The sequence below is a fragment of the Amblyraja radiata genome, chromosome 17 (genome assembly GCF_010909765.2).
Source record: "Amblyraja radiata isolate CabotCenter1 chromosome 17, sAmbRad1.1.pri, whole genome shotgun sequence".
Taxonomy (NCBI): domain Eukaryota; kingdom Metazoa; phylum Chordata; class Chondrichthyes; order Rajiformes; family Rajidae; genus Amblyraja; species Amblyraja radiata.
The window spans coordinates 10,119,743-10,145,705 of NC_045972.1; the positions used below are offsets into that span (position 1 = coordinate 10,119,743).

General features: G+C 36.6%; 1 protein-coding gene across 7 annotated transcripts in view; it reads left to right on the forward strand.

The window, feature by feature from the left end:
* The window catches only part of wwp2 (WW domain containing E3 ubiquitin protein ligase 2), a 176,423-nt gene that overhangs the window by 124,637 nt on the left and 25,823 nt on the right, over window positions 1-25,963 (forward strand). For 3 of the 7 annotated variants that reach the window (XM_033035733.1, XM_033035735.1, XM_033035736.1), the window contains 5 exons: window positions 8,766-8,820; window positions 11,509-11,590; window positions 20,307-20,441; window positions 22,763-22,838; window positions 25,819-25,890. In XM_033035733.1, the coding sequence (XP_032891624.1) occupies window positions 8,766-8,820; window positions 11,509-11,590; window positions 20,307-20,441; window positions 22,763-22,838; window positions 25,819-25,890 (420 nt within the window). Of the gene's footprint in view, window positions 1-8,249; window positions 8,353-8,388; window positions 8,680-8,765; window positions 8,821-11,006; window positions 11,195-11,508; window positions 11,591-20,306; window positions 20,442-22,762; window positions 22,839-25,818; window positions 25,891-25,963 lie in introns of those variants that run through there. The other 4 variants (XM_033035738.1, XM_033035737.1, XM_033035739.1 and 1 more) reach the window with 4 other exon arrangements.

The following is a 25,963-nucleotide window of genomic DNA, read 5'->3' on the forward strand; positions in this document are numbered from 1 at the left end:
TTTCTCACTCATTTTTGTCACTTCATCAATATTTTAATTCATTTTCTACATGATTGTTTGCACTTCATCTTTACTGTTTTTATTGTCAGCCTTTTGAAAAATATTTTAATTTCGTCGTTTTATGGGCACACTCATAAATTCTGTTTTTTGTTTCTCTCTGGGCAACTTCTGGTATCATATAGCATAGAACTTTATAATTACATGTCAATACAAGTGGATTTTCAAAGCATTTTTATTTCTTTAAATTTTCAAAATAATTTTAGTTAAATGCTGACCAATGTACACCTAAAATGTTTAATTTTTCAATGTGTTCCAATTAATCTGAATATTTGCTCCACATAATGACTTCCAGTTTTGGATATAAAATGATAATTGTTAGCGATTTCGAGAGAGAGAGATTAATAAATAATAGCATTGTAGATACAGACTGCAATGAGTGTATTGTTGTGTTGAAGTAATTTGAGGCAAAGAACCCCCTCAGAGCGAATTATATGTGAATGAATGTGAGAAGAATTGGTTGGCTGACGGTTCAGCCTGTTAGGTGAGAGGTTTGTATTCAGCAGATCCATATCATTTAGTTTGTATTTGGTACCCAATGTTTTAATTTAAACGTTCAGTCTGTAAATTGTTAATATGGGGTCACTGTTCATCTTATGTAAATATATAGAGTACAGATGTCCATAAGAATTTTGCTGAACACTATTTACAGTACTTCCGTTATTTTTGAAAAATTCAAGTAATTTTATCAACCATTTTCCTGTTTTAAAATAAATAAAATACCTGTATTCATTACTTTCCACGTTCCGATTAGTTCATGGTGGTAGTATTTTGTGGTATTACATTTCTTCAGAGTCCATATAGCATCCATTGAAGCATCAGGGGAAAAAAAGGAAAAGTACAATTTGCAGTTTTAACAGGAATGTACATATTGATTATAAACTTAAGTTAAAATAAGGACGATTACAGTTTTAATTTTACTCCCTTGGAATTTTTACTGTATTTCAACTTTATAATTGCATTTTACAGATTGTATTTTATAATTTAGATGTAAGTGATATGCAGATTGGTGGTGGATTTCCATTTTGAAAGCATGTGTTAAAATTGAAGACCATGTTTTTCAATTTCAATCTAACAGAAAAAAAATTGAGCTCTTAAGGCTGATTTTTCCAAGGCTTTTTTCCAGCTTGATATTAAGCAATTGAATTCCGCCACGTCGTTTTTTTACCTATATTTGTCAGGGTAAACAACATTGAAGTTTTGTTTTCTGTTACAGAAGCTTTATTATGAACCAGATTTTGTGGGTGATATGGTAGACTGTGGAATGTATTGGTTGTGCAGGCTGCATCAATGAACAAAAGACACATTGAGTCTTGTTTAAAAGTGTGGACTATTGAGGAAAGGTGGTTTGGTGTAATGGGTGTGCCACTGTAATCATGATTTTAATGCCCCATATTGTGATCTATTTATGAATAAGGCAGCAAAATGAATGTAGGATCTGAAATACATTGGTTAGATTTTTTTTCGTGCTTACTAGATCACAATTTACTAACCATTGGTTTTTGAGGTGGAAAATCACTGGCCAGTTAGCACAGACACAGTAAGACTTTGTGTTGTATGGATAACATCAAAACTTCTCAGTTATGCATTCATGAATTATCTTATTTTAGGCTTTTCTACGAGGAAGATTTTATGCTAAATGATTTCAGTATTGTTGGAGTGCATATTGAATTGTACTGAAATGGATATGTTTTTCCCTGGCTCGGATAATTTGAGTTGCAACTTTTTTGTTTCTCTTTCAAATCCCTTTCCTTCGTGCTCCCAGTGATAATCTGCACAGGGAAATTTGAATTATTAAAGCAAGGCTTTCTTTTCCAACACTAGCAATTTGCTTTGCCATTTACTAACCCTGTAGAACATTTGCCATGAAGAAAAGGGCAACTAAACCCAATATATGCCCAGGAGTGTGTAGGAAGGAAAAACAGATGCTGGTTTACACCGAAGATAGACACAAAATGCTGGAGTAACTCAGCCGACAGGCAGCAACTCTGAAGAGATATAGTCTATCCAGAATATGCCCAGTTTCCTAATGGAAGATTCAGGCTAGTTTTTCACTTTTTTTCTCTGGCTCCTGAATTGACATTTCTATACTCTCTAATTTTCAATGGGGGGAAAAATCATCTTGGTAACAATGCTTTGTGGTCAAGAATGAACGATGTGGTGTCTAAAAATAAAAAAAATAATACCTCAGAGAATTGGATGAGGAATTCCAGAATACTTGAAGTGGATAGTTTAAAAGTTAACATCTGTGGTTATCAACTTGAAAATTGTTCTTTGAAATGTAAGTTTCTAAACAACTAATTTCCTTACAATCACATTTTCTTTTTGAGTTTGGTATTTTGCAGAAAATTATCGCTGATTATTAGTAAACACTCCTAAGTACAAGACTCGTGGGACATGTTCCACTTATGGTACATGCAAAAGGAAATGGGAAATTCTTTTCTCATACTTTAGTACCCAAGTTCAATTGCTGTCTTATTAGTCAGACATTTTGTAACAGATAGCTGGATAAAATGTTTTGGATTTTTCTACTTATGAAAATTATATACATTTTAAATTTAACCGTAACACTTGCCTTTCCCATCCAATTCATGTAAAAATTTTCAAGAATGTGAGGTGTGATGGCGCAGTATCATTAAATTTTAATTTAAAATCTGCTCTTAATTTCACCTCACTTATCAACAATTAAAAAAAACTGGTAAAATACAAAATAGATTATTTTTTTGTTGTTTCCTCCATATTTGATGCCTTAATTCTTCAAACGAAATTATGGGATTTTGGGAAAACATCGTTAATGAAGCTTGAATTAAACCAATTCAATTTGTGCCATTTTTGCAGAGAATCCAGACACTGCACTGAATGGATTCATCAAGTCCATGTTTTCCATGCCTGTACATCCATCGTAGTTGTCAGGAATATGTTTGAGGTCAGATAACAACATGCAGGATCGCCAAAGATGTATTTTTTAGTATACCACTTTTTACTTATTCACTGTTTTTAATTTATATCTGATGCAAATACTTTAAAAAAATCTTTATTTTAAATAATCAATATTTTTATCTTTATATTGCCAACACTTCTCTGATTATCTGAGATATTCCCAAGCAGTTCAAAGACCTTTGACAGCAGGCAATTGTCGAAAAACCTTCCAGTGCGGGAGCTCAGGATTCAGCCCATTTGTTCAGCTGTACATTTATATTTACATTTCTGGAAAGAAATGTCTAAAAATAATTGTCTGTGTCCAATACCATTTCTAAGAAATGTGAAATTTTCAAAAGTCTATAAAGTTACAACTGAAACGTTTAAAACTTACATATTAAAACAAAAATTAAATCCAGATTTTTGTTAAATTTTAGCTTTAAAATTTTTTATCTCCATTTTTAACTCTGAGGATAAGTTGTGCAATGTGAAGGGATGCCTATGGGTGGTCATCACTCTCTTTAGTTTTGCAATATTGTACATTATACAGCACCCAGTCATGATGTATGTAGGAAACTGTTTCATTCTGTTGTGCATTCAGTAATTATTAGTTATCTTACTTTGTCTGTATATTTGCTCGGATTTTTCAGTCAGCCGTGAAACAATGAACTGACAAACCCCAAAGAAGAAAGCTGTTTCTTTGACATGGATTTCACATGCATTTCAGTTGTTGTCAGATGTAAGTTCAAGGGGACCTCTTGTGTCCAGCTCATTTATGTCAGTAAGAATTCAGAGCAGTCAGTTACACTGAATAATTTTTATGGGCAACATGCCAAGAAGGAAACAATATCTGTTTGTCCCAGCAATTACCATCCCATTTTTCCCCCAAGAGTGGAATATTTTGTTTTGGTTTGAAGGCTGCAGGATAAATTAATGTTATCTTCTCCTGAGGAATCTCATGCAGACATGCAGGATGATTGATGACCATCTTTTATAAATTGGAACAATACCCTATTCTATTGTTAATTTCTGTACTCGAGGAACTGCAGATGCTGCTTTACAAAAAAGGTCACCATTGCTTGAGTAACTCAGTGTCAGGCATCATCTCTGGGGGCATCTTATGAACAGATGCGTTGGAGATGGAGAAATTGAGAGTAGGAGGTTGCATCTTTGCAAGAGGCAGAGTGGGAAGTAGTGCAGTCCAATAACTCAGGGAGTTGGTGGGTTTGTCATAGTTGCCAGTTGATAGTCTGTCCCCTGCCATGGAGACAGAGAGATCAGAAAGGGGAGGGAAGTGTCAGAGATAATCAAAGTGAATTTGAGGCCAAGGTGGAAGTTAGTGGTAAAGTTAATGCACCCCTGCACCCATGTAGAACTCACTGACTTCATCCATTTCACCACTAACTTCCAAACGGCACTCAAATTCACCTGGATCATTTCTGACATCTCCCTACCGTTTCTAGACCTCACCGTCTCCATCGCAGGTAACAGACTACTGACCGACATCTACTACAAACCCACTGACTCCCATGGCTATCTGGATTACACTTCCTCCCACCCTGCTTCCTGTAAGGGCTATATCCCCTACAGCCAATTCCTCTGTCTACGCTGCATCTGCACCCAGAATGCGGTGTTCTAGACCAGGGCATCGGAGATGTCCTCATTCTTTAGGGAACGGGGGTTCCCCTCTTCTATTATAGATGAGGCTCTCACCAGGGTCTCCTCTATGTCCCGTAGCTCCGCTCTCATACCCCATCCCCCCACTCGTAACAAGGACAAGTCCTCCTTGTCCTCACCTTCCACCCTACCAGCCGTCACAAACAACATATAATCCTCCGACATTTTCGCCACCTCCAACGGGATCCCACTACTGGCCACATCTTCCCATCTCCTCTCCTTTCTGCTTCCCGCAGAGACCGCTCCCTCCGTAACTCCCTGGTCAATTCGTCCCTTCCCACCCAAACCACCCCCTCCCCGGTACTTTCCCTTGCAACGGCAAGAAATGCTACACTTGTCGCTTTACCTCCCCCCTCGATTCCATCCAAGGACCCAAGCAATCTTTCCAGGTGAGGCAGAGGTTCACCTGCATCTCCTCCAACCCCATCTACTGCATCCGCTGCTCCAGGTGTCAACTGCTCTACATCGGTGAGACCAAGCACAGGCTTGGCAATCGCTTCGCTCAACACCTCCGCTCAGTTCACAATAACCAACCTGATCTCCCAGTGGCTCAGCACTTCAACACCCCCTCCTATTCCGAATCCGACCTTTCTGTCCTGGGCCTCCTCCATGGCCAGAGTGAGGCCCAGGACAAATTGGAGGAGCAGCACTTCATATTTTGCTTGGGTAATTTACATCCCAGGGCTAGGAACATTGACTTCTCCAATTTCAGGTAGTCCTTCCTTTCTCCCTCCTTCCCCTCCCCTTCCGAGCTCTCCCACAAACCTACTGTCTCTGCCTCTTCCTTTCTTCCCCCCCCTCCGAAATCAGTCTGAAGAAGGATCTCGATCCGAAACGTCGCCTATTCCTTTGCTCCATAGATGCTGCCTCAACTGCTGAGTTTCTCCAGCATTTTTATCTACCTTCGATTTTTCCAGCATCTGCAGTTCCTTCTTAAACGAGAAGTCTCCAATCATTTTCCAGCTCTATGTTGAAGTCATTCGAAAATATGTTGTGCTGATATCAACCTTACAAACAGCTGCTTAGTGATTGCTCTCTGCCGGTGTGAATGATGGACTGTGGTGTGTGGATAATGATTCCAAGAAACTATTGTCAAAAAGTGTTAACGTCTTGGTGACTCTCAGAGCTTCTGACAAAGTATTACTTCTTTGTACAACAGGCAACTCGATTCTGTTACAAAAGGCTGCAGAGGACTGTAATATCTTCACTGAAGAAACAACACCTGTGTTAAATCTAAAAAAAGTGATTCTTTGTCTGAATATCTAAAGTGCTAACATGGCTTCAGAAGTAATAAAAAGCAAGAGCGAATGTGATATTACCCTGAATAATCTTTCCAAATTATCAGCATTTAAAGTGATGAACTTCCAGGATAACAAAATTGTGATTCAATTAATGCAAAACATCTTTTTCTTAACATATGATGGTATTATAGTTAGAATTTTAATTTAAAACAGCAAATTCAATTTTATTGATGCTTGATATTGAAGGGCATATTAGTTAACGTAATATTTGTTTAAAAAAAACACTGGCACATCGTGGCGCAGCGGTAGAGTTGCTGTCTTTACGGAGTTTGCGCTTTCTTCCTGTGACTGCATGGGTTTTCTCTGGGTGCTGTGGTTTTTTCTCACATTCCAAGGAAGTGCAGGCTTGTAGGTTAATTAGCTTCCATTAAAAAATGCTAATGTACAGGTGATTGCGGGTTGGTGTGGACTCGGTGAACCGACAGGCCTGTTTCTCTAAACTAAACACTGACTCAGAAATTAAATATTCCATGAGACGCATTTACAGGCAGAGTATGTTCCAGTACTTTGGAAGTTCCTTTAAGACAAAACAACACAAATAGTCTGAAGAACGGTCCCGACCCAAAACGTCGCCTGTCCATTACCTCCATAGATGCTGCCTGACCTGCTGAGTTCCTCCAGCAATTTGTGTTTAACGCAAACATCATAATAGCATTGGCATAACCATTGCAATGGTTTTTTATTTGAATTTATAGACCAAGATCTTATCTGTCCATGATCAAGTTTCATGAATGTTGACATTTTAATCTTTTCATTCATCTCATTAATTCAGCAGCTTTCCTCTAAATATATAAAACTATGTAAAAAAAATGTCCAACCCTTTAGTCATGCTTAGTTGTGGGATTGCCATAAAATTCTAGATAAAAGATGTGATGAAAGAATAAATATCTGTTTGTAAAACCCTTTAATTTACAAAAGCATAATTTAGCTGAATACTAGGGGTTGAGTTAGGAATTATTTCTACCACTTGGATTGGCACTGCATTTCCCTCTATGTATGAATGTACAAACTTGATTGAATATAGATATCAGGTGGATCCCACTTATTGTTCAGTCATCTCTGACTAATTGTATATGTGTAGGAAAGAACTGTAGATGCTGGTTCAAATCGGGTAGACACAAAATGCTGGGAGTAACTCAGCGGGAAATTAATAAACAATCCTTTTGCTGCATTTCTGAATACAAGCTCAGATGACGTGGCTACACACTATAGAAAATCTCAATATAGACCATGTTCTACGAATGCAACACCACTGGGATAGCCTCTAATGTGGTGGGTTCAAGTACCACTGCAGAGGTTTGAGTACAAAAACAGGCTGACACTTCCATGCAAGTCTGGAAGTGTCGTCTTTTAAATGAGTTGTTCCCCCCCCCCCCCCCCCATAGGTTGTTGTAAAGGGCACAATTTCAAAGTAGAGCAAAGGAAATTATCCCATGTATTTTGGCCAATATTTAACTAGCCTCACTAAAAGTTATTCTGGACATCATCACATTGTTGTTGTTTGAAAATTGGCTGCCACCTTTCTCAATCAATTACACTCACAATAATACTTTATCAGCCAAATATGTTGTTCAACATACGTGGAATTTCATTTGCCAAGTCAGTCATACAAATAAAAAGCAACTGAACACACAAAACACATTTTAACATAAACATCCATCACAGTGACTCCTCCACATTCCTCACTGTGATGGAAGGTGAAAAAAAGTTAAATATCTTCCCTTTCCTACATTACAATGGAGATTTTGTCTCAGTATTAGTTATTTGGCCATAACGTTCTTTGGAATATCCTGAAAGAAACACAAAATGTGCTTCATAAGTACGTCTGTCCTTTCCTTGAAATCAAAATTGGAAATTTGGATGGCAGGCAAGCATTCAAACATTTGATTAATAAAATCTGTGCCATTGATTCATTCTTTAAGGTCATAAGCAAAAAGCAGTGATAAAATTGGTAGTTTAATATATTATTAAAAACTTTAATCTTATGCAATGGAATTAATAGCTAATTAATGGAGGAGAATTCACAATTTCTACAAAGATTTTGTAAAAGCAGTGCAAAATGGCTCATCCCAGACAATATGCCAAGTTCTTTTGGCACAACACTGTGCAAGTAATGTAAATACCCAAACATTAGTCATGATCAGTTTCCTTTACTCTGAGCTGCAGAGCTTGGTTGGGGCAGAGCAGCCACTTCATTGCCATTCATTTACATTCAGAATAAAGGTGCTTTTGTGAGTATGAATAAAACATTCATAGTAGGGAAGGGCGTCTGTCTGGAAATAACATGAATGTCCCCTCAGTTTTAATTTACATAGCAGAATACTGCTTACATTAACACCACATTGAGAAAGGTTGAACACACACTGCAGGCAGGAAGCTTGGGCGTACACACCATGCGGTAATGATTTCATTAGAACAGCCTGTGATTTCTGTGTGTAGAACTTGGAGAGAGAGAGAGGGACGCACAGCAGCACTGGTGCAATTTCAGCTGCCTGAGCCAACAGTGTCAGTCTAGCATTGGTACAGTTAGTGTTTTATAATTGATCTGTGAAAAAGTTTTAAATTCTCTGGCTGCGGAGCCTGTACTGCTTGCTGTGGCATAATTGCTTGAGAAAAACTCAACTTTCATAACGTATATTTGAAAGATGCAGATTTCTGATGCTGATAAGTTTGCTGTATTAACCGAGAAGGAAGAAACCAGTTGGGAGATCTACAAAATACTATAGTAGGTTGCGATATAGTTATCTTACGTATCTTAAACATTCTCTCAAGTAACAATGTGCTTGATTACTATTTTTTGTTTTGCTTTAGCCATCTGGAATCTCGACTGACAATGATGCCCTCGGTCCTTTGCTTGCTGGCTGGGGTAAGAAGAAATTTATTATTTAATAATTTGAGAAGATTCTCAATCCTAAGTACAATTCATGCCGTGAGCAAGTCGTAAGCAAGAATAATTTTCTTATCATTAAATTGTCGGTAAAGTGCAATGATTTTCAATACCGTAGGTATTTCGTTCAGACTGTGAGGTCTGAATGACAAATAAAGGATCTAATTCTAATTCTAATTTAGTGTAAGTAAGACAAGTGAATGTGGTTTATTTAATGAATTTTACTGCTACGTCTTTGCTTTCTTGTTCTATATGAGATTTTGAGGATAAATTGAAATAGCTTGGCAAAGTTTGAAATGTAGTATTAAAGATGGGTTAAATATGTTTTACCAGTAGAATAATAACATTCGAAAAAAAATGTTAAATGTACCCCAGCGAAAAAAAAGATTGCATTTATTTTTATAACCATCAATGCCACTTTACCTTGTGTACTAATGGGGATGGGTGGTGTGGGGAGAAGATGAAGCAGGACCATTGTAATTGTCAGGCACCACAGAGCTTGAACTTTTGTTGGAAATTGTTGCTCATAATATGGTGGAGATCAATATTTTCCAAAAGAAGAATTAATGTTTCAACACTGTTTACCCATTATAGTTTTTTTTCCTTCATAATTTTGTATTATAGGACAATAGGTGAATTTGAATGTCCAGTGTAAAGCTTGTATCTTTGATCCAGAGATAATGGCATGAGAGATTGAAGCAGATCGAAAGCCTTCAGTGCCTGATTGGTAGTTTTTAAATCTGAGCTTCCATCCACTAATTGTTTAGCTTTGAAATTTCAAAAGATGCAGCATTTTGGGAAGGTTTGCGTTCAAATATTTCCAACCTTTGGTGAAGAACCTAGTTTCAAGTCGAAAGTTTTTTTTTAAACCAGTGATAAGCAAGTGATCTTTGTGTGTGGGAATCATGAGTGTGCATCTATCTAATATCATGACACAGGAATTTTTGTACATGAAGGCTTATCTTGATGAAGTGATCTACAGTTGTTGGCAACTTGCAATTATTATTCTGATATAATGGAGCGATTATTTATCCTTAGAGTGTATCTCCCAATCATCCTAATTTCTCGATGCTGCCATATTAACAAACATTTAATTTCCCCCCAATGTGTAAATTGGGTCTCTCATCACACTTTTAAAAAAAAAGCTTTTTTTTAAAGTAAAAAAAGTTGAATTGTTATGTAAATTTTATACACGACTTTTTGTCAATGAATCAGAAAGCATTGTTTAGTTTTCAAAGGAAGTTAATTATTTAACCTTAATCCACAGCTACAGCTGTTCTGTGGGTCAGATGGGTGATCACCGTCTGTCAATTTGTGAATCAGCAGCAGGAGTTTTGTACGGGAGGGGGGGGATGACATGGCATGGCAGGGCATGTGTCCCCTCAACTCTTCCTTAAATCAATGGTGCCTTAACTGCCTCATGCAGCAATTCTGTTGAAAGCTGGGACTAATCTACTTAACCAAATCCAAGCTAGTTAACAGGATTTCACAAGTCATGACTTATTGAAAAGTCTTTATGTTTATATATTTTTTTTAAAGCTGGCTTTCTTCATAACTACAGTTATTAAAAAACGTTTGCTGTCAATTGAAGGGAATGCACTACTAATAATTGTACTAGTTTTCATCTGGAGTTGATTTGTTTTAATTAAAAATATAGAAGCTAGAATGTAAAACTTTTATATAAATATATATATATATATGTGTGTGTGTGTGTGTATATGTGTGTGTGTGTGTCTGTGTGTATATATGTATGTGTATATATATATATATATATATATTATATGTGTGTGTGTATATATATATATATAATATATATATATGTACATTCACACTGCACAGCATGTTAAAATATGTCATTTTTAAACTAGTAACTAAGGCTGTGTTATTTATTTAGTTCTATAGTGTTTTCATAGTGACAAATAACATACCTGTTCCATGAGGCTGACAAACCACAGAGTGGGTGGCAAGAAGCAGATTTTTTGCACATACAATAATCCATTCATTGCCTTGGGATTATAAAGAGCTGTTGTTTTATTTTAATGATGTTTCAATTATTTTCCGAAAAGAAAGGTTTTTTTTTAACCTGCTAAAATGTTTGTTTCCTCACATTGATCAAGAGTATGTTTGCCTCGTTGAAATTCTATCAACACAATTTATTTAATTGTTAGCTGAGCAAAACGACGTTAACAGAACAAATGCACCTTTTGTAAGGTTTTTGAGGTGATGATGTTGAAAGGGGCCACAAATAACACAGCTATGAACCCTTAGTGAATTTAAAGGCCTTTAGTGTTCAGCAACGCAGCTGGAAAACCTTTGGTTTCTCATGGACTGAGACAGACAGATGTTTATCAAGGTGATGCATACAAACTTGCAGTTCATTTGTGACACAGGATCATACAGTAAGGGACATGTATTGAATGTGAATTCCTAACACTAATAGTATATTTCTACAAATCTCCGTTATGGTGAAAATGATCTATTTACTTGCCTGATTTGACATTTAGATGACTACAGTATGTCCCTTTCATTTTTAATATACGGAAAACGTCACAATGTCTAATTGACAAATTTATAATCTACAAAGAACAGATTTTTAAAAAGTGAAATTTGAAATGTGATTTTGGGTCAATATAAATGTCTGAAAAAACATTCTTCTACTCTCCTCAGAGAAGCGCCAGGATAATGGACGAGTCTATTTTGTTAACCACAATACACGTACGACCCAGTGGGAGGATCCAAGAACTCAAGGGTAAGTGCAGCTAATCTTAATAAATAACAACTGGAGAGGTATATTTTGGGAAAATCTGATGATTTCTCATTGGATCAAACAGGCACTCCCCCCTGTTTAAAATACATTTTAAACTGGTGTTGTTCATCAAGACTTTTCGCATTATTTCTTATTGTACAGTTGTAAAAATACTCGGGTAACCCACCAAACTTAACATCAATACTTTTTACATGCGTATTTGGGAGATTTTGTTTCTATAAGTCTAGACTTTTCAGTAGCTCTTCCCATTCCTCTGATTTAGGAACAATTAGGTATTTTAGTTTTGGTTGGGCTTTCCTGGTTAACACTTGATCTTGGAGTGGAGCATTGGAGCAAACCAAGAAGAAATGTAAACGAGCAGCAATAATGATTCAGGTTGTTGCATTTTTTACTAACTTAATTTAATTCAGAATCATAACCATTCATTCGCTTTACTGATTTGGTAACTTTAGTGACTTGTGCACAGAGAGCTACTATGATTAAGCCAAATACCTTCTGGCAGGGAAAAATCAAATGGATAGTCTCCACCAGACTGTTCCTGAGCACCTCCTGGCACATGGCCTCAAACAGCATTGGAGGTGACTGGTTACAAGTTCCATCCTTAACAACCACAGGGAGTGAGTGCACTTGTGAGACTAAACCAGAGTAAATAAAAGTGTGCAGACTTTGATCTGTAGCCTAATCTTAGCGAGCAAGATGGTAGATTGATAGGGCCTTTGCTAATTAGCCATGTTCACTTAAGTTTTTTTGAGAATCAACAATGAATTCATAAGGAAAGTACAGTAAAATGGAGTTTCCAATTTCACGCAGATATTTAAATCATGCTCATATTTTGCCTTTTTACTGTTAATCTGAATTTGTCCATGATTTTGACAATGTTCCAGCATTTTCATTCCTCACGTTCATGACACTTGAAAATCATACAAGATGCATTTAATTTACTCTTAAGTTAAGCCTTCTAATTATCTGCACCAAACACTATTAGAGCAAAATGCAGTCGACTAAAATCTGTTGCTGATGTTGACTGCTTTTGATCATTTCTTATTAATAAAAAACTTTGCATTTTCTCCAAATATCAGTTTGCTTGTCTGGATCCTAATTTTGGGCCTTAGCAATGTAATCACATCATGTGGGTCAGTCAAATCCAGCAATACTCTTGTGACGGTGGAATAACTGAGAGCCAGCAAAGCTGCACACCTAGCGTTGCTTGCTGTCAAAGACATATTGATTTTAAAGGACCCTGTTCAATAGCATTTAATAACAAATGAGAAAAAAGAACTTTGAACATTTTAACAATTATTAATAGGTACATTTCTTTTTTTTAAATGCCACTTAAAGCATAATTAATAACATTAAAGCAAACTCAATTAATTAAAAACAGTTTAAAGTACCCCCCCCCCCCCCCCCTTTCACAGCTGTACCTGTCCATTCCAATGATTTGGTTTGCAAAATGCAAAAAGAAAAATAATATTTCTAAAATTTAACATAACAACAAAAAATGCTGGAATTACCCTGCAGGTCAGGCAGCATCTGGTTAGAGTGGAAGAGAAATAGAGTTACGTTTCACGTTGATGATCTTTCATCAGAACTACAAAAAGTTAGAAATTAAACAAAGGTGTGGAGAAAAAATGTGAATATATGTAACAGAGATTGAGCGAGATTGAATGACACATGTGTTGGTGCTGGCAGAGAGAAGGTGGTGAAGGGTTATTAATCATTGCTGAACAACCTGGACGAGATACAAATTGAAGGAGGTAAATTATAACAGAGAAGAGAGAAAAGCGAACAATGCTGGAATTGTGAGATATAAAACATTGCAGTTGCTGGGAATATAAAATAAAAATGAATGCTAGAAACACTCAGCATTTCAGACAGAAACCATAGAAAGAGAAAAATTGGTGGTGTGCTCCATTGTGGTTATGGTATATTTGGTTTTAGTTTCTCCAATGTAGAGATGATCATATTGCGAACACCAAATGTAGTACACTGATGTTAAAAAAAAAAGATTCAGTGATTTGCTGCTTATCTCTCATTGATTCTCATTCATCTCCTTCTGTACACAGATCTGGTATGGATAAGGAGCTTTGATCACTCTCTGTCTCAGCCATCACCACCACTGAGTGTTATTCACTAATGTTTGATCTGCACCCCAGAGGACAAACAACCGTTGATTTTCAAACCCCTTCCTTTTTTCTGCAACTGAAAACATGCTTTATTTCTAACTTTTCCTTCTTTCCCATTGACTCGGCTTCTCTCTCTGCAGACACTGCCTGACTTGTCGAGTGTTTCTGGCGTTTTCTGTTTTTATTAAATGAAAGAGCTGTTGTTCCTGTGCCAGATATAGATAAAAGTGACGTAAATGTTGAAGAGCGCACTTGGGGTATGCTCTCTGCTGGGCACCATGTGGAGTTGCATATCAGCGTGCAGACTGGAAACTGGTGGCAAAGTCCAAGCACCAGAACATTGCCGTAAGCATGGGAGCTCCAAACCTTCTGATTGAGTTTTTTCACCATTTCTGTTCTCTGCTCACAAATCTGACCCCCATTTCACAGTTTTTACAATTCCTTTTGTACTCTAATTACACCTGGACAGCTTTGAAAATATTCGTTTAAGTTGCAAAATTTACTTAATTTATTCAGTCATTGGGTTAGTTCTGAAAGTTATTTTTGCATTGTGCTGTCCTATTCTTGATTTCTTCTGAGATATGTATTTGATCATTTTCTTGAAGAAAAAATCATGAAATGTTTGTCACAGAAGAAATTAGGATTCAGCCCTGCCTTAATGTTCCATATATTCGGTGGCGTATGAACATTTATAATATTGATTGATGCAAATGGACACAGGAATGTGGAGCTTCAGTTGTAACATCACCTTTGCGTCTGTTCCCCAGTTTGATTCAGTGCCTTTAATGGGTGAAGGAAATTGGAAATAGGAGTACAAAACTAACATTTGTTGCGTTGCAATTGAATATCTAACTAGGGTTTGAATCCTGGTGAATTTGGCGAAGTTGAATAAGTACATTCTTCAGGCATTTCCTCTGGTTATTAGTTGTGAGGTAACATGACGGTGAAAGAGGAGAAAAACTAAAGCAATTCTGCGTGGATAGAAAATGGCACTCTTGTTTGCTGTGGGTGATGTCAATCTTTCTCAGGAGGAAGACAAAACGCTTATTGAGAAATGAAATTTAAAAAATATATTGTCAGATACTCCTTAGTTTTAATTATTTTAGTGACAAGCTGAACCAATCAGAGCAAATAGTTGTATAAATGGGATCAGTGTCTTGGTTAACTAACTGTACGGTCTTTATGCGAGTCGGTCAGTTTAAGCCTTGAATTTGACAGCCAGCCATTTGCTGTAATTATGAACAAAAAATACATGGTTATCTTAATTTGCCTGTCAGGGATCAGCATGATCAGAAACAGCAGTTATGACAGCATGGCAGAAGTATTTCATAGCCATTGCCACTCATTTACAATTGGCCAAACAATAATACTTTGGGCTAACAAAATCAAGAATGACATTTGCGTCTCCTGAAGTTTTTTTCTTACGTGGGCATTATAAATCTAGAAAAAAAAATGATTAATGATCTTGTGTCAAACTGAAACTTCTGATCAGAGTACACACCTTCAAAATGGTTATGAACCAAATAATTGCCTCTTGATCATTTTGATGTTAGAGTGATAATTTAACTACAGATCCCCGACAAGATAGTGAATATGGGTAAATATGAAATTGGCTCGAGTCAAGAACCCTGTGCAGTCCATTAGCTATTTGACATGCAGGTGCTTCATTGTGCAAATCATCCATTGAGTATTATAACGGAAGGAGTCAAAAAGTAATGATTGGCTGAGAAGCTTTGCAATGAAGTCATCCTGAGTCATTCCGAACCGTGGGTGATTTATTAGTCCATAGAAAATGCTGCTGAATGGAGTTCTTTTTCCAAAATAAATTAATTTGGCTTTGAGAATAATTAACATTATAAATCAATATTCTCAAACAAAATAAAATTGGCAAACAAATGAGTTTTAATCAGCCTGGTGTTTAATTTGGTGCTGATTTCAAGAAAAAGAATTGGATATATTCCCTCTAACCACTGTTGCACACCCTATTATATATTTTTTCATTTGATAGAGTAAGTCTCCGGTTATTCAATTGTGCTTCACAATGTTCCTGAGAAGCAATGTCTCTTATCAGGATTTTCCAAATATCACTTACAGATTTGTTTCACTGTCATGGAAATATTCAGCTTTCAGCCTTACCCCGTCTTTACTTTTAATGTTTCTGTCACTATTTTATCACCTTATATGATTTTGCATTCAGTACAAAGTTCTGAAGGGATTGAGTATACTTAGGTAGTGCTGCAGTGTTGAAGGACCTGTCTTTGAGATGTTTATCCGCACCCTGTCTACTCTTTCAGGTGAATATGGAAGATGTCATTTTGCAATTTTGAGGAAGTATAGGGAGTTATCTAGGTTTTCTAACAAATATTTTTCCATATTTCGCATTAATCAAAAATAGATATCTGATCCATATCACTGTCCTGCTTGTGTGAGCTTGTTGTTGGACATTGGTGACAAGATTTCCACCCTACATTAATGATTATATTTTGAAAGTACTATATTGGCTGTAAAATGCCTTGGAACACCCTGAAGTCACAAAAGTGTTGATACAAATGAAAATTTCAATTTTCTTGTCTTGCTGATTTCAATGTATACATTCAATGAGAATGATTAGTTCTGTGTATTCATACTTCCACTTGTTTATTTTGTCTTTCTTGAGCCCTCATGGGTTACAAATTAGTATTTAGAAAGCAATAGTAGGCAATATCTCACTAAAGTGTAATCCAGAACATGTGGAAAAAAAGGCAACCATCAAAATGGTGAGAGTTAATAAATACATTAACGCATAGACTGTCAAAACACGACTGAATTCAATTATGCTATTTGCAAAAGGATTCAGTAAAAATATGGAAATAACTTCCGTAAAATTGAAAAAAGATGCATCTAGTTTTAGGAACCTATGGACGTAAATACAGGATGCAAAATTTTCTTTTAACTTACAATTTATATTTTGCAAATATAGTAACTATTAATATTATAGACTGTATTATTTTAATTGTATATAATATGGTTCCACAAAAAGTAACTCTTTGGCTTTCTAATCCTTTACAACACGCATCCTATTTCATGCATTAAATCATGGAATTGTTAAATCTAGGTAAGAGGTTATCTGCTCATTGAGACCATGTAGATCATTTGTGACACAATTCAGTTACTGTTCCTTAACTGTTTCCCAGTAACTGCAAATGACATTCTCTAAAATGCTGGGGTTCACCCCAGTTACACGATCCATACAGGCAGTGAATTCTATATCAGAACTACTTTATGCACAAAAAAAAATGTTCCTTGTATCCCAGCCGTCCCCTACCACTAAAGTATCTTCTGCCATTCACAATAAATCTCTTGTCTCCTGATCCATGAAGCGCATGCTACGGGAAATACCTTCTCTCTGTATACCCAATGTTTCATGAATAACAACTACATCTTCTTTGTAACTGAAAAGCCTCATCCCTGGAGCAATTTCTAGTAAATCGTTTCTGTACAGTCTCCATTTTTCCATTATGCATAGTGACTGTAATTGGATGCAATATCCCAATTGTGGCCAAGTTTTTTTAAATTCGGTTTTCAGATTATCTCCATGCTTTATTATTCAATGCCTCTAAAAATTATTTACACAGTCTAGTATTAATCTTTTAACTGCTCTCAAAATGACTTACTAGGTTTATACACACATGCACACAGTATCTATGTTGCTACACACCCTTTATCACTGTGCTATTTAGGCAAACTTACTTGTTCTATACAAAAACTGTACTTCACATTTCTCTATATTTAATGTCATCTGCTGCAGACACTCATTCTGTCAGCTTATCTGTGTTTTTTTGCATTTTATCACTATATTTGTCATCTCCAAGATTGGTGCCATTGCAGATCTGTGGACTCTGTGCACCCTTGTCTAGACCGTCGATACATATATGCTAACTGCTAGTCAGTTTCCCTCAGGGCCAATCATCTAAAAAAAACATGTTCTTTTACCATGGGTTTGTTTTTTTGTTAATGGGCCAGTTCCTTATCCATGCAACACACCCTTTATTCCATGGGCCTCACTTCTGCTTACCGGCCAAATACCTTCTGGAATTACACATTTATGACATCTGATGCCTTTCCTTCAGCACCCTTCATTGTTTCCTCATCAAAAAATAATCAAGGTTGTCCAATGTAATTAGAGTTTCACAAATCTGTGCTGGGTTTTCTCAAATAACTCAGACTTCTTCAAATGTCTAACTTCAGCAATAAAAATAAAAACAGCAAGAAGCCTGTTAGCCAGTCAGGCACTGTCTGTGAAAAGAGAAATAGTTAATGTAGACTCGAGTCCAGATGCTGGAATCTTGAGCAAGAAAGAGCTGGAAGAACTCAGCAATTCAGGCAGCATCTTTGGAGGGAAATGAAGAAATTATTTTGGCCTGGGATCCTTCTTTTTACTGACGTTCCCTGTGATGGAGTCTGAAGAAAGGTCCTGACCCAACATCATTGTCCATTTCCCTCCATAGAAGCTGCCTGACCTGCTGAATTCCTCCAGCACTTTGTGTTGGTCTTGAAACGGTTAATGTTTTTAGGTCTTGGTCCCTTCAACTTTTCCATGTCTAATTTTCCATGATTATTGTTTGTAAAAGATTTTCCACGCCATATTTAAACTGGCTAGTCTGTAGTTTTCTGGCATACCCCAGCACTAAGTTTTGAACAAGAGTGTCATTTGTGCCGGTTTCCATTTTCTGGCACTTCCTCTCCGAGCAGGGATATAAGAAAATGATGGAAAGCCATTTTGTAAATTCTTCCCCTCTTCCCTCAGAAACCTAAAAAATGCCGACCGAGAAACTTATTTACCTTCGGTACCAGCCTGTAACGTACCACCAAATCAATTTTTACCATGGCCTTAAGACTATCGCCTTCCTGCTGTGATTTTGGCAGAATGTTTCCTTCGGAAACACTGAAGCAAAGTATTCATTATGAGAATATACAAGCCTGTACCTGAAATATATTTTTACATGCTAGGAATACCCAGTAGCTCAGGCAGCATTTGTAGATTAAAAAAATGTTACTGTTTAGGTAAATAACTAACAAAACCTTAAAAAAATTATATATATTAGACTCAGTTTAGTTTGTTGTTATGTGTACAGAGGTACAGTGAAAAGCTTTAGTTGCGTGCTATCCAACATATTAATTAACCGGCATTTTGAGTGGATTGGGTGAAGAATTTCACCCTCAAAATAAGGTGACAGTCTTTCAGAATAAATTCATTATTTCTCACCTTAGTCCTGAATGCCCTGTTACAGGACAATCTCAATAGAGATTGCCGTGGTTCTTGAGACTGGAGACACTAGTTCCGCGGTTACCCTATTAAGACCCTAAAGAATTTTGTACGTTTAATTAATTATGGGTTGAATAAATTGAGTGTACGATTACACGTGAAACTTTTTTTAATCAATTATGAATGAAGCAATTTTCCAAATTCAGCCATTCCAGCCTTGTACATTTCCAGGATTATGTTTTTAATTTATTTTATCCTGATAATTTTAGATCTTATTTACTTCCTCCTGTTTGCACCTACCCTGGACATGTTTAGTTACCTTTGTTATCCTCTTTCTAACCATTGATCCTGCCAGTTTTGCCATTTAATCGCTCATGCTCCATTCTACCACAGATATCCCCTTTTGTTCTTGTGTCCATTTCTGCTTTCACTGCAACTTCAAAGTTGCTATTTCTAACTTTTGTGATGAAAAATCATTATCTTGAAATGTTTTGTCGTTTCACTCTTCTGACCTAGTGAATATTTTCAGCACATTTTGGGCTTTTTTACAAACATAGCACCATTAATATTTTGTTTAAGAAGGAAATTTCCTTCGCTCCATAGATGCTGCTGCACCCACTGAGTTTCTCCAGCATTTTTGTGTACCATTAATATTTTGCTTTTGGATTTCCTCCTTAAAACATAGCAGTGCAGCAGTTTTAGTTTCTGATCTTTGATTTTTATATTCTCAGACATTCTCTTCTTGAAGTTAGCGCTCTCTCAGCCTTTTTTCCATTAAAAATCTGAACCTTAAAATATAATGTCCAGTTTTTCCCTGGTGTTCTGCACTGACATTTGGTCCACTTGGCCCATTTCATAACCTAGAACTGGAACTAGTAATATTCCCCTCCTCCCTGGGGCAAAAGCATGCAGACCCCTGCACAGTTTAGAAGTTTCTTATCTTCTCTTCTCATTATCCTAACATTATCCCAATCACCCTATAATATTTTTTTCTTTTATGAGTTGTTTGCTTCCAGAATATTAACATTTCAAATTATTTTCCTCACATTTTGATACAAAGTGCTGTAAGTTAAAAATGTGGAGTACTTACAGCATTTCTGAATCTGCATCTTCTGAAAACTCAATTACTTTTAAAACTTGGTATAGTGGACAATAGTTCTTGCTGAGAAAAAAATGGCGTTATTGAGCCATTCAAGAAAAAAGCAGCTTGTAGTACTGCAGTGCATATTCGTAAAATATGAAGCTAATTGATATTCACTGTGACTATTTTGTCCATCTATCTATCATATGAGGTATTCCTGTAACATGAGCTAAAATTGGGTTTTCATAGGATGATTCAAGAATCCCCACTGCCTCCTGGCTGGGAGATGAAATACACAAATGAAGGTGTTCGATATTTTGTGGACCATAACTCTCGTTCCACCACCTTTAAAGATCCTCGCACTGGATTTGATTCCACCTCTAGGTAAATATGTTTTCTCTTTAGGAGTTTTTCATTATTTTACATTTTGCCCAAGTTGTGGCAAGTTATTTTCCACATATTTGCGTAGCACCAATTCTAATGTTTTATTATTACTATTTGTGTTTGTTTATTTCAATTGACGAACTGATGATAATCATCAAATAATATTAAAATCAGTACGTGGGACGTGATTGAGGTTTGATTGTATCAACATAATTGTGTTTAAAGCAGCAAAAAGCTAATAATATTGTGATGGGTATCTACTGTCATATTGTGTGAAGAATATTCAATTTTAGAGAATAGCTCCTTTAATGAAAAATGTATCCTGATCATCAGATTATTTACTCATGTTCTATGCCCCGGCTGCACCTTCAGATTTTATGAATTTTCCTTGCTGAATTAAAAAGATCACCAAATTTGAAAGCATTGAGATATATCGTTTATATAAGAGATTGCAGAAGCTGTGATCTAGAACAAAAAACAATCTGTTGGAGGAATTGCTGATATATATATTTCGATCCAATATGCTGATTATCCTGATTTTGCTGATTAGTCTGAAGAAAGTTCTCAACCCGAAACGTCACCCATTCCTTCTCTCCAGAGATGCTGCCTGTTCCGCTGAGTTACTCCAGCATTTTGTGTCTTATCTTTTATGCTGATTGTCCTTTTGGTTCCACAAATGCTGCCTTGTACACTGAGTTCCTCCAGCAGTTCGATTTTGGAATAGCTATATGGTCCACCTTTTATTGAATTAAAATGAAAAACATAGCTTTTTGTAATCTTCATCTTATGTATCAAAGTTATGTCAGAGAATAAACTCTAAAACATGCTAAACTCACAAAATCCACCATTTTATATTTTACTAACTAATGATTCTGATGCCTAAATGTGCATTGTGCAATTCTAACAATTGTTTTAATTTTGAGAGAAAAATATTAAAATACTACCCACAAATTGCATACCATTGTAATATTTTTGCTTTAAAAATATCTGAAAGTGACCCTTTATTGTCTGAAGAAGGGTCTCGACCCGAAACGTTGCCTGCTCTTTTTCTCCATAGATGCTGCCTCACCCGCTGAGTTTCTGCAGCATTTTTTGTCTACTTTATTGTTATCACATATCCGGAATAAAATTGCAATAGCAATTGCACATTTTCTGCCTCTTCTGCAATGGATAGTCCTTAATTCTTCATTAAGTTCCCTCATGTGCATTGTCAAACACAATACATGCACATTTACTAGTGTTAGCATTACAGTCTTGGAGACTGGCCTCCAAAAGTATATATTTTTAATCATGATGGGATAATGCATTTTAGAAGTTGTATACAATTATCCAGTGAGTCTACTGAAGGTGATTCAAGTTCAGTAATAAAGTATCTGTAATTGAGGCTCTCAGCTGTTGAGTAACAAGGATACCATCCTCTAATCCTGAATGAATCCTCTAATGTGGTGTTACCAATTGGTTTTTGACAAGATGGAAAACAGAAGCAGGAATGATTTGTATTTATAACTCTAAACTCATTAATAAAGTTGCAAACTGTTGCACTCCATTATTCAAGTTCCTGTTGCTCGAAAACTGATCATCAAGGCAAAAAGACGAAATAAACACCCAATTTGCTTTCATTCTAAACAAATTCATCACTTATTTTTAACATTTCATACTTCCATTACTTCATAAAGAATGTATTTACCTAAACGGATCATGTGTTTCTCATCACTGGAAATAGTTAGAAATTAGATATTATACTGTTAAATAAATCTCTGGATAATGAATGCATTGTTGTTTACAAGTCAGCTTGTCATCCAGTTTTGTTATGGCCAATGGTGCCTTTATTGTCACATGTGCAAACGCACCGTGAAATACTTTTTTTACATACAGTTCAATAGACAATAGACAATAGGTGCAGGAGTAGGCCATTCGGCCCTTCGAGCCAGCACCGCCATTCAATGTGATCATGGCTGATCATCCCCAATCAGTACCCCGTTCCTGCCTTCTCCCCATATCCCCCGACTCCGCTATTTTTAAGAGCCCTATCTAGCTCTCTCTTGAAAGCATCCAGAGAACCTGCCTCCGCCGCCCTCTGAGGCAGAGAATTCCACAGACTCACCACTCTCTGTGAGAAAAAGTGTTTCCTCGTCTCCGTTCTAAATGGCTTACTCCTTATTCTTAAAAGTAAAGTTCAGTAAAGTATTGCCAAACCATATGCACAATTCCCGATTAGCAAAGTGTCCAGAAATAGTCCACTGAGACCACATGCAAGATGCGGCAGATGGCTAGATTAAGTTGATCTCAACACAAACATAATCATTTTAATGACTTTACAGTGCAAGAAATGGGTCTCCAGCAGCGTATGATCGAAGCTTTCGATGGAAATATCACCAATTCCGTTTCCTCTGCCATGTGAGTATAATTTTATAATGAGAGATGATAAACAAATTTAAATTTTGGTTAAATAGAGATTAAAATGTGACATACAAGTTAATGTAAAGTAGATTATTGCAAGTATATAGTTAGTAATACAATTTTAGACCTCACACTGCTCTTAGTTTTTCTGCAGACAGGTGCTGTAGCTATACCCTTACCAGGTCATTGAGCTCAAACTAAGTAAAAGAATGATAGGATTGTGTTAAAGAACAGTGAGTCTACAAACAAAGATGTTGGCAAGGGTAAATAATGTCAAAATAATGTTACTATGAGAAAATATACAGGGCTATCAGCTCTAGAATTTGGTGATTGAGAATGGGCTTTGACTTTTAAAATAATCCTAAATTTTATTTCTATTTCTCTTAATCTATTGGTGTAAATGTGTACAAAGGTTAAACAGCCTTTGAGGTCTTTGCACCCAAGTCAGTGCGCACCACTTTTTTCTTACAGTGAATTACAGAGTATGAACATAGAACATAGATCAATAGACAATAGGTGCAGGAGTAGGCCATTCAGCCCTTTGAGCTAGCACTGCCATCATGGCTGATCATCCCCTGATTCCGCTATCTTTAAGAGCCTTATCTAGCTCTCTCTTGAAAGTATTCAGAGAACCGGCCTCCACCGCCCTCTGAGACAGAGAATTCCACAGACTCACAACTCTGTGTGAAAAGGTTTTTCCTCATCTCTGTTCTAAATCGCTTAACCCTTATTCTTAAACTGTGGCCCCTGGTTCTGGAGTCCCCCAACATCGGGAACATGTTTCCTGCCTCTGGTGTGGCCAAACCCTTTATAATCTTATATGTTTCAATAAGATACCCTTTCATCCTCCTAAATTCCAGAGTATACAATCCCAGCTGCTCCATTCTCTCAGCATTTGACAGTCCCGCCATCCCGGGAATTAACCTTATAAACCTACGCTGCACTCCCTCAATAGCAAGAATGTCCTTCCTCAAATTAGGGGACCAAAACTGCACACAATACTCCAGGTGTGGTCTCACTCGGGTCCTGTACAACTGCAGAAGGACCTCTTTGCTCCTATACTCAACTCCTCTTGTTATGAAGGCTAACATGCCATTCGCTTTCTTCACTGCCTGCTGTACCTGCATGCTTACTTTCATTGGCTGATGAATAAGGACCCGCAGATCCTGTTGTTCTTCCCCTTTTCTTAACTTGATACCATTTAGATAATAATCTGCCTTCCTGTTTTTGCTACCAAAGTGGATAACCTCACATTTATCCACATTAAACTGCATCTGCCCACTCACCCAACCTGTCCAAGTCACCCTGCATTCTCATAGCATCCTCCTCACAGTTCACACTGCCACCCAACTTTGTGTCATCTGCAAATTTGTTAATGTTACTTTGAATCCCTTCATCTAAAGGGACCACACGCCCCTCATAATTTTATGAACTTTAATCAGATTGCCCCTTAGCCTCTGATGATACCAACCTCTTCTAATGCATTATTTGAGCTAGGAGCTATAGTAACAGCATATAGAGTCATACAGCACAGAAACAGACCCTTCAGCCCAACTCACCCATGCCGACCAAGATACCCATCTAAGCTAGTCCCGCAAACCTCTAAACCTTTCCTATCCATGTACCTGTCTGAGTTTCTTTAAATACTGTTATAGTACCTTCCTCAACTATCTCCTCAGGCAGCTTGTTCCATATACCCACCACCCTCTGTGTGAAAGAGTTGCCCCTTGGTTTCGTATTAAATCTTGCCCCTCTCACCTTAAACCTCTGTCCTCTGGTTTTTTAATTCTCTACCCCTGGGTACAAAAAGATGTGCATTCAACCCTCATTATTTTATACACAACTATAAGATCAAATTATTTAACTTGGATGCAAAGGGAATTTGAGGTTTTAATACGCAGTTCCTTTTAACTTTGTAAATAAATGTTTGTTTTTAAGTAATGGGATGAGCTTGCTTCATTAAGTAGTTTAGCCAAGAACTAATTTCCAGCTGCGACGCATGAACTTAAATGATTACCTTTGGGACTGAAACCACAAATAAATATATTAGTGTAATTTGAAAATATGTCATATTAGGTTTACATGGTGTTTTAAACATATCCAAAATGTTTAAATAAAGTTTCCATGCAATAGTTACGTTTTCCATCTCTTTATGAGGAGAATGAAACATTTGTAAAATGGCTGAACAAGAGCTTTTACCATGTTAAAGCTGGCAATCCAGCACCTATTTTTTTAAAGTGCATTTCTCCTAAAGAAAATGTTTAGAGTTACGTTGTACCATGTCAATTCAACCCGGAGATAGAAATATTCAGCTGTCAAAGATTTCAGCATTATCCGGTGCGGGAGTGTTATATTGATACTCTGGAACAATGAAGGATCACTCATGCAAATATACAAATCCCAGGCTTCCTAGCAATCCATACTGCTGTCAATTTTACTGCACTTTGACGTTGGATACTTTCTGGAGCCACTGGCAGACCGTCAACTTTCCATAACTGTTTTGGGAAATCTGCAGGCTGAATCTGTACTATGTTAGACCTGTTGCAAATTCAGCAAGTCCAGTTATTTCGATGAAGAAGAATGATGTAAAGAAATAGGAAGTTTCAAGACATTTGTTAAAATTGTTTGAGTAATTTATTTATATGCACATGTTTTTGTTTCGAGTGAATGACTCTTCTTCAGTTTTGCTGAGTGATCATTAATCTGAAACGTTAACTTTGTTTCACCCTCCAGAGATACTGCCTGATCTGCAATTTTAGTTTTCATTTTAGATATCTGACATCTGAAGTCTTCAATAATTGTTTCTGTATTTCCTAAAATTTCCTTTAGTTTTTTTAAACTTAAAAACATTTTTAATAGTTTGATTACATTTGATATGTGCTTGTTTTGAATAGTATGTTGTGCTTTATCAGCATCGAATTTTTTCTGATTTAACGAATATTTTCTAATATTTAATTGCTATTATTTGTTATTTCAGTCTAATGCATTACCGAGTCATGTCAAAATCAGTGTCTCCAGACAGACGTTATTTGAGGATTCCTTTCAACAGGTAACAAAATATTTTAGGTGTCATGTTAATAATAAAGGCGGCACACAAAATCAAATATGAACTCAATCTATGC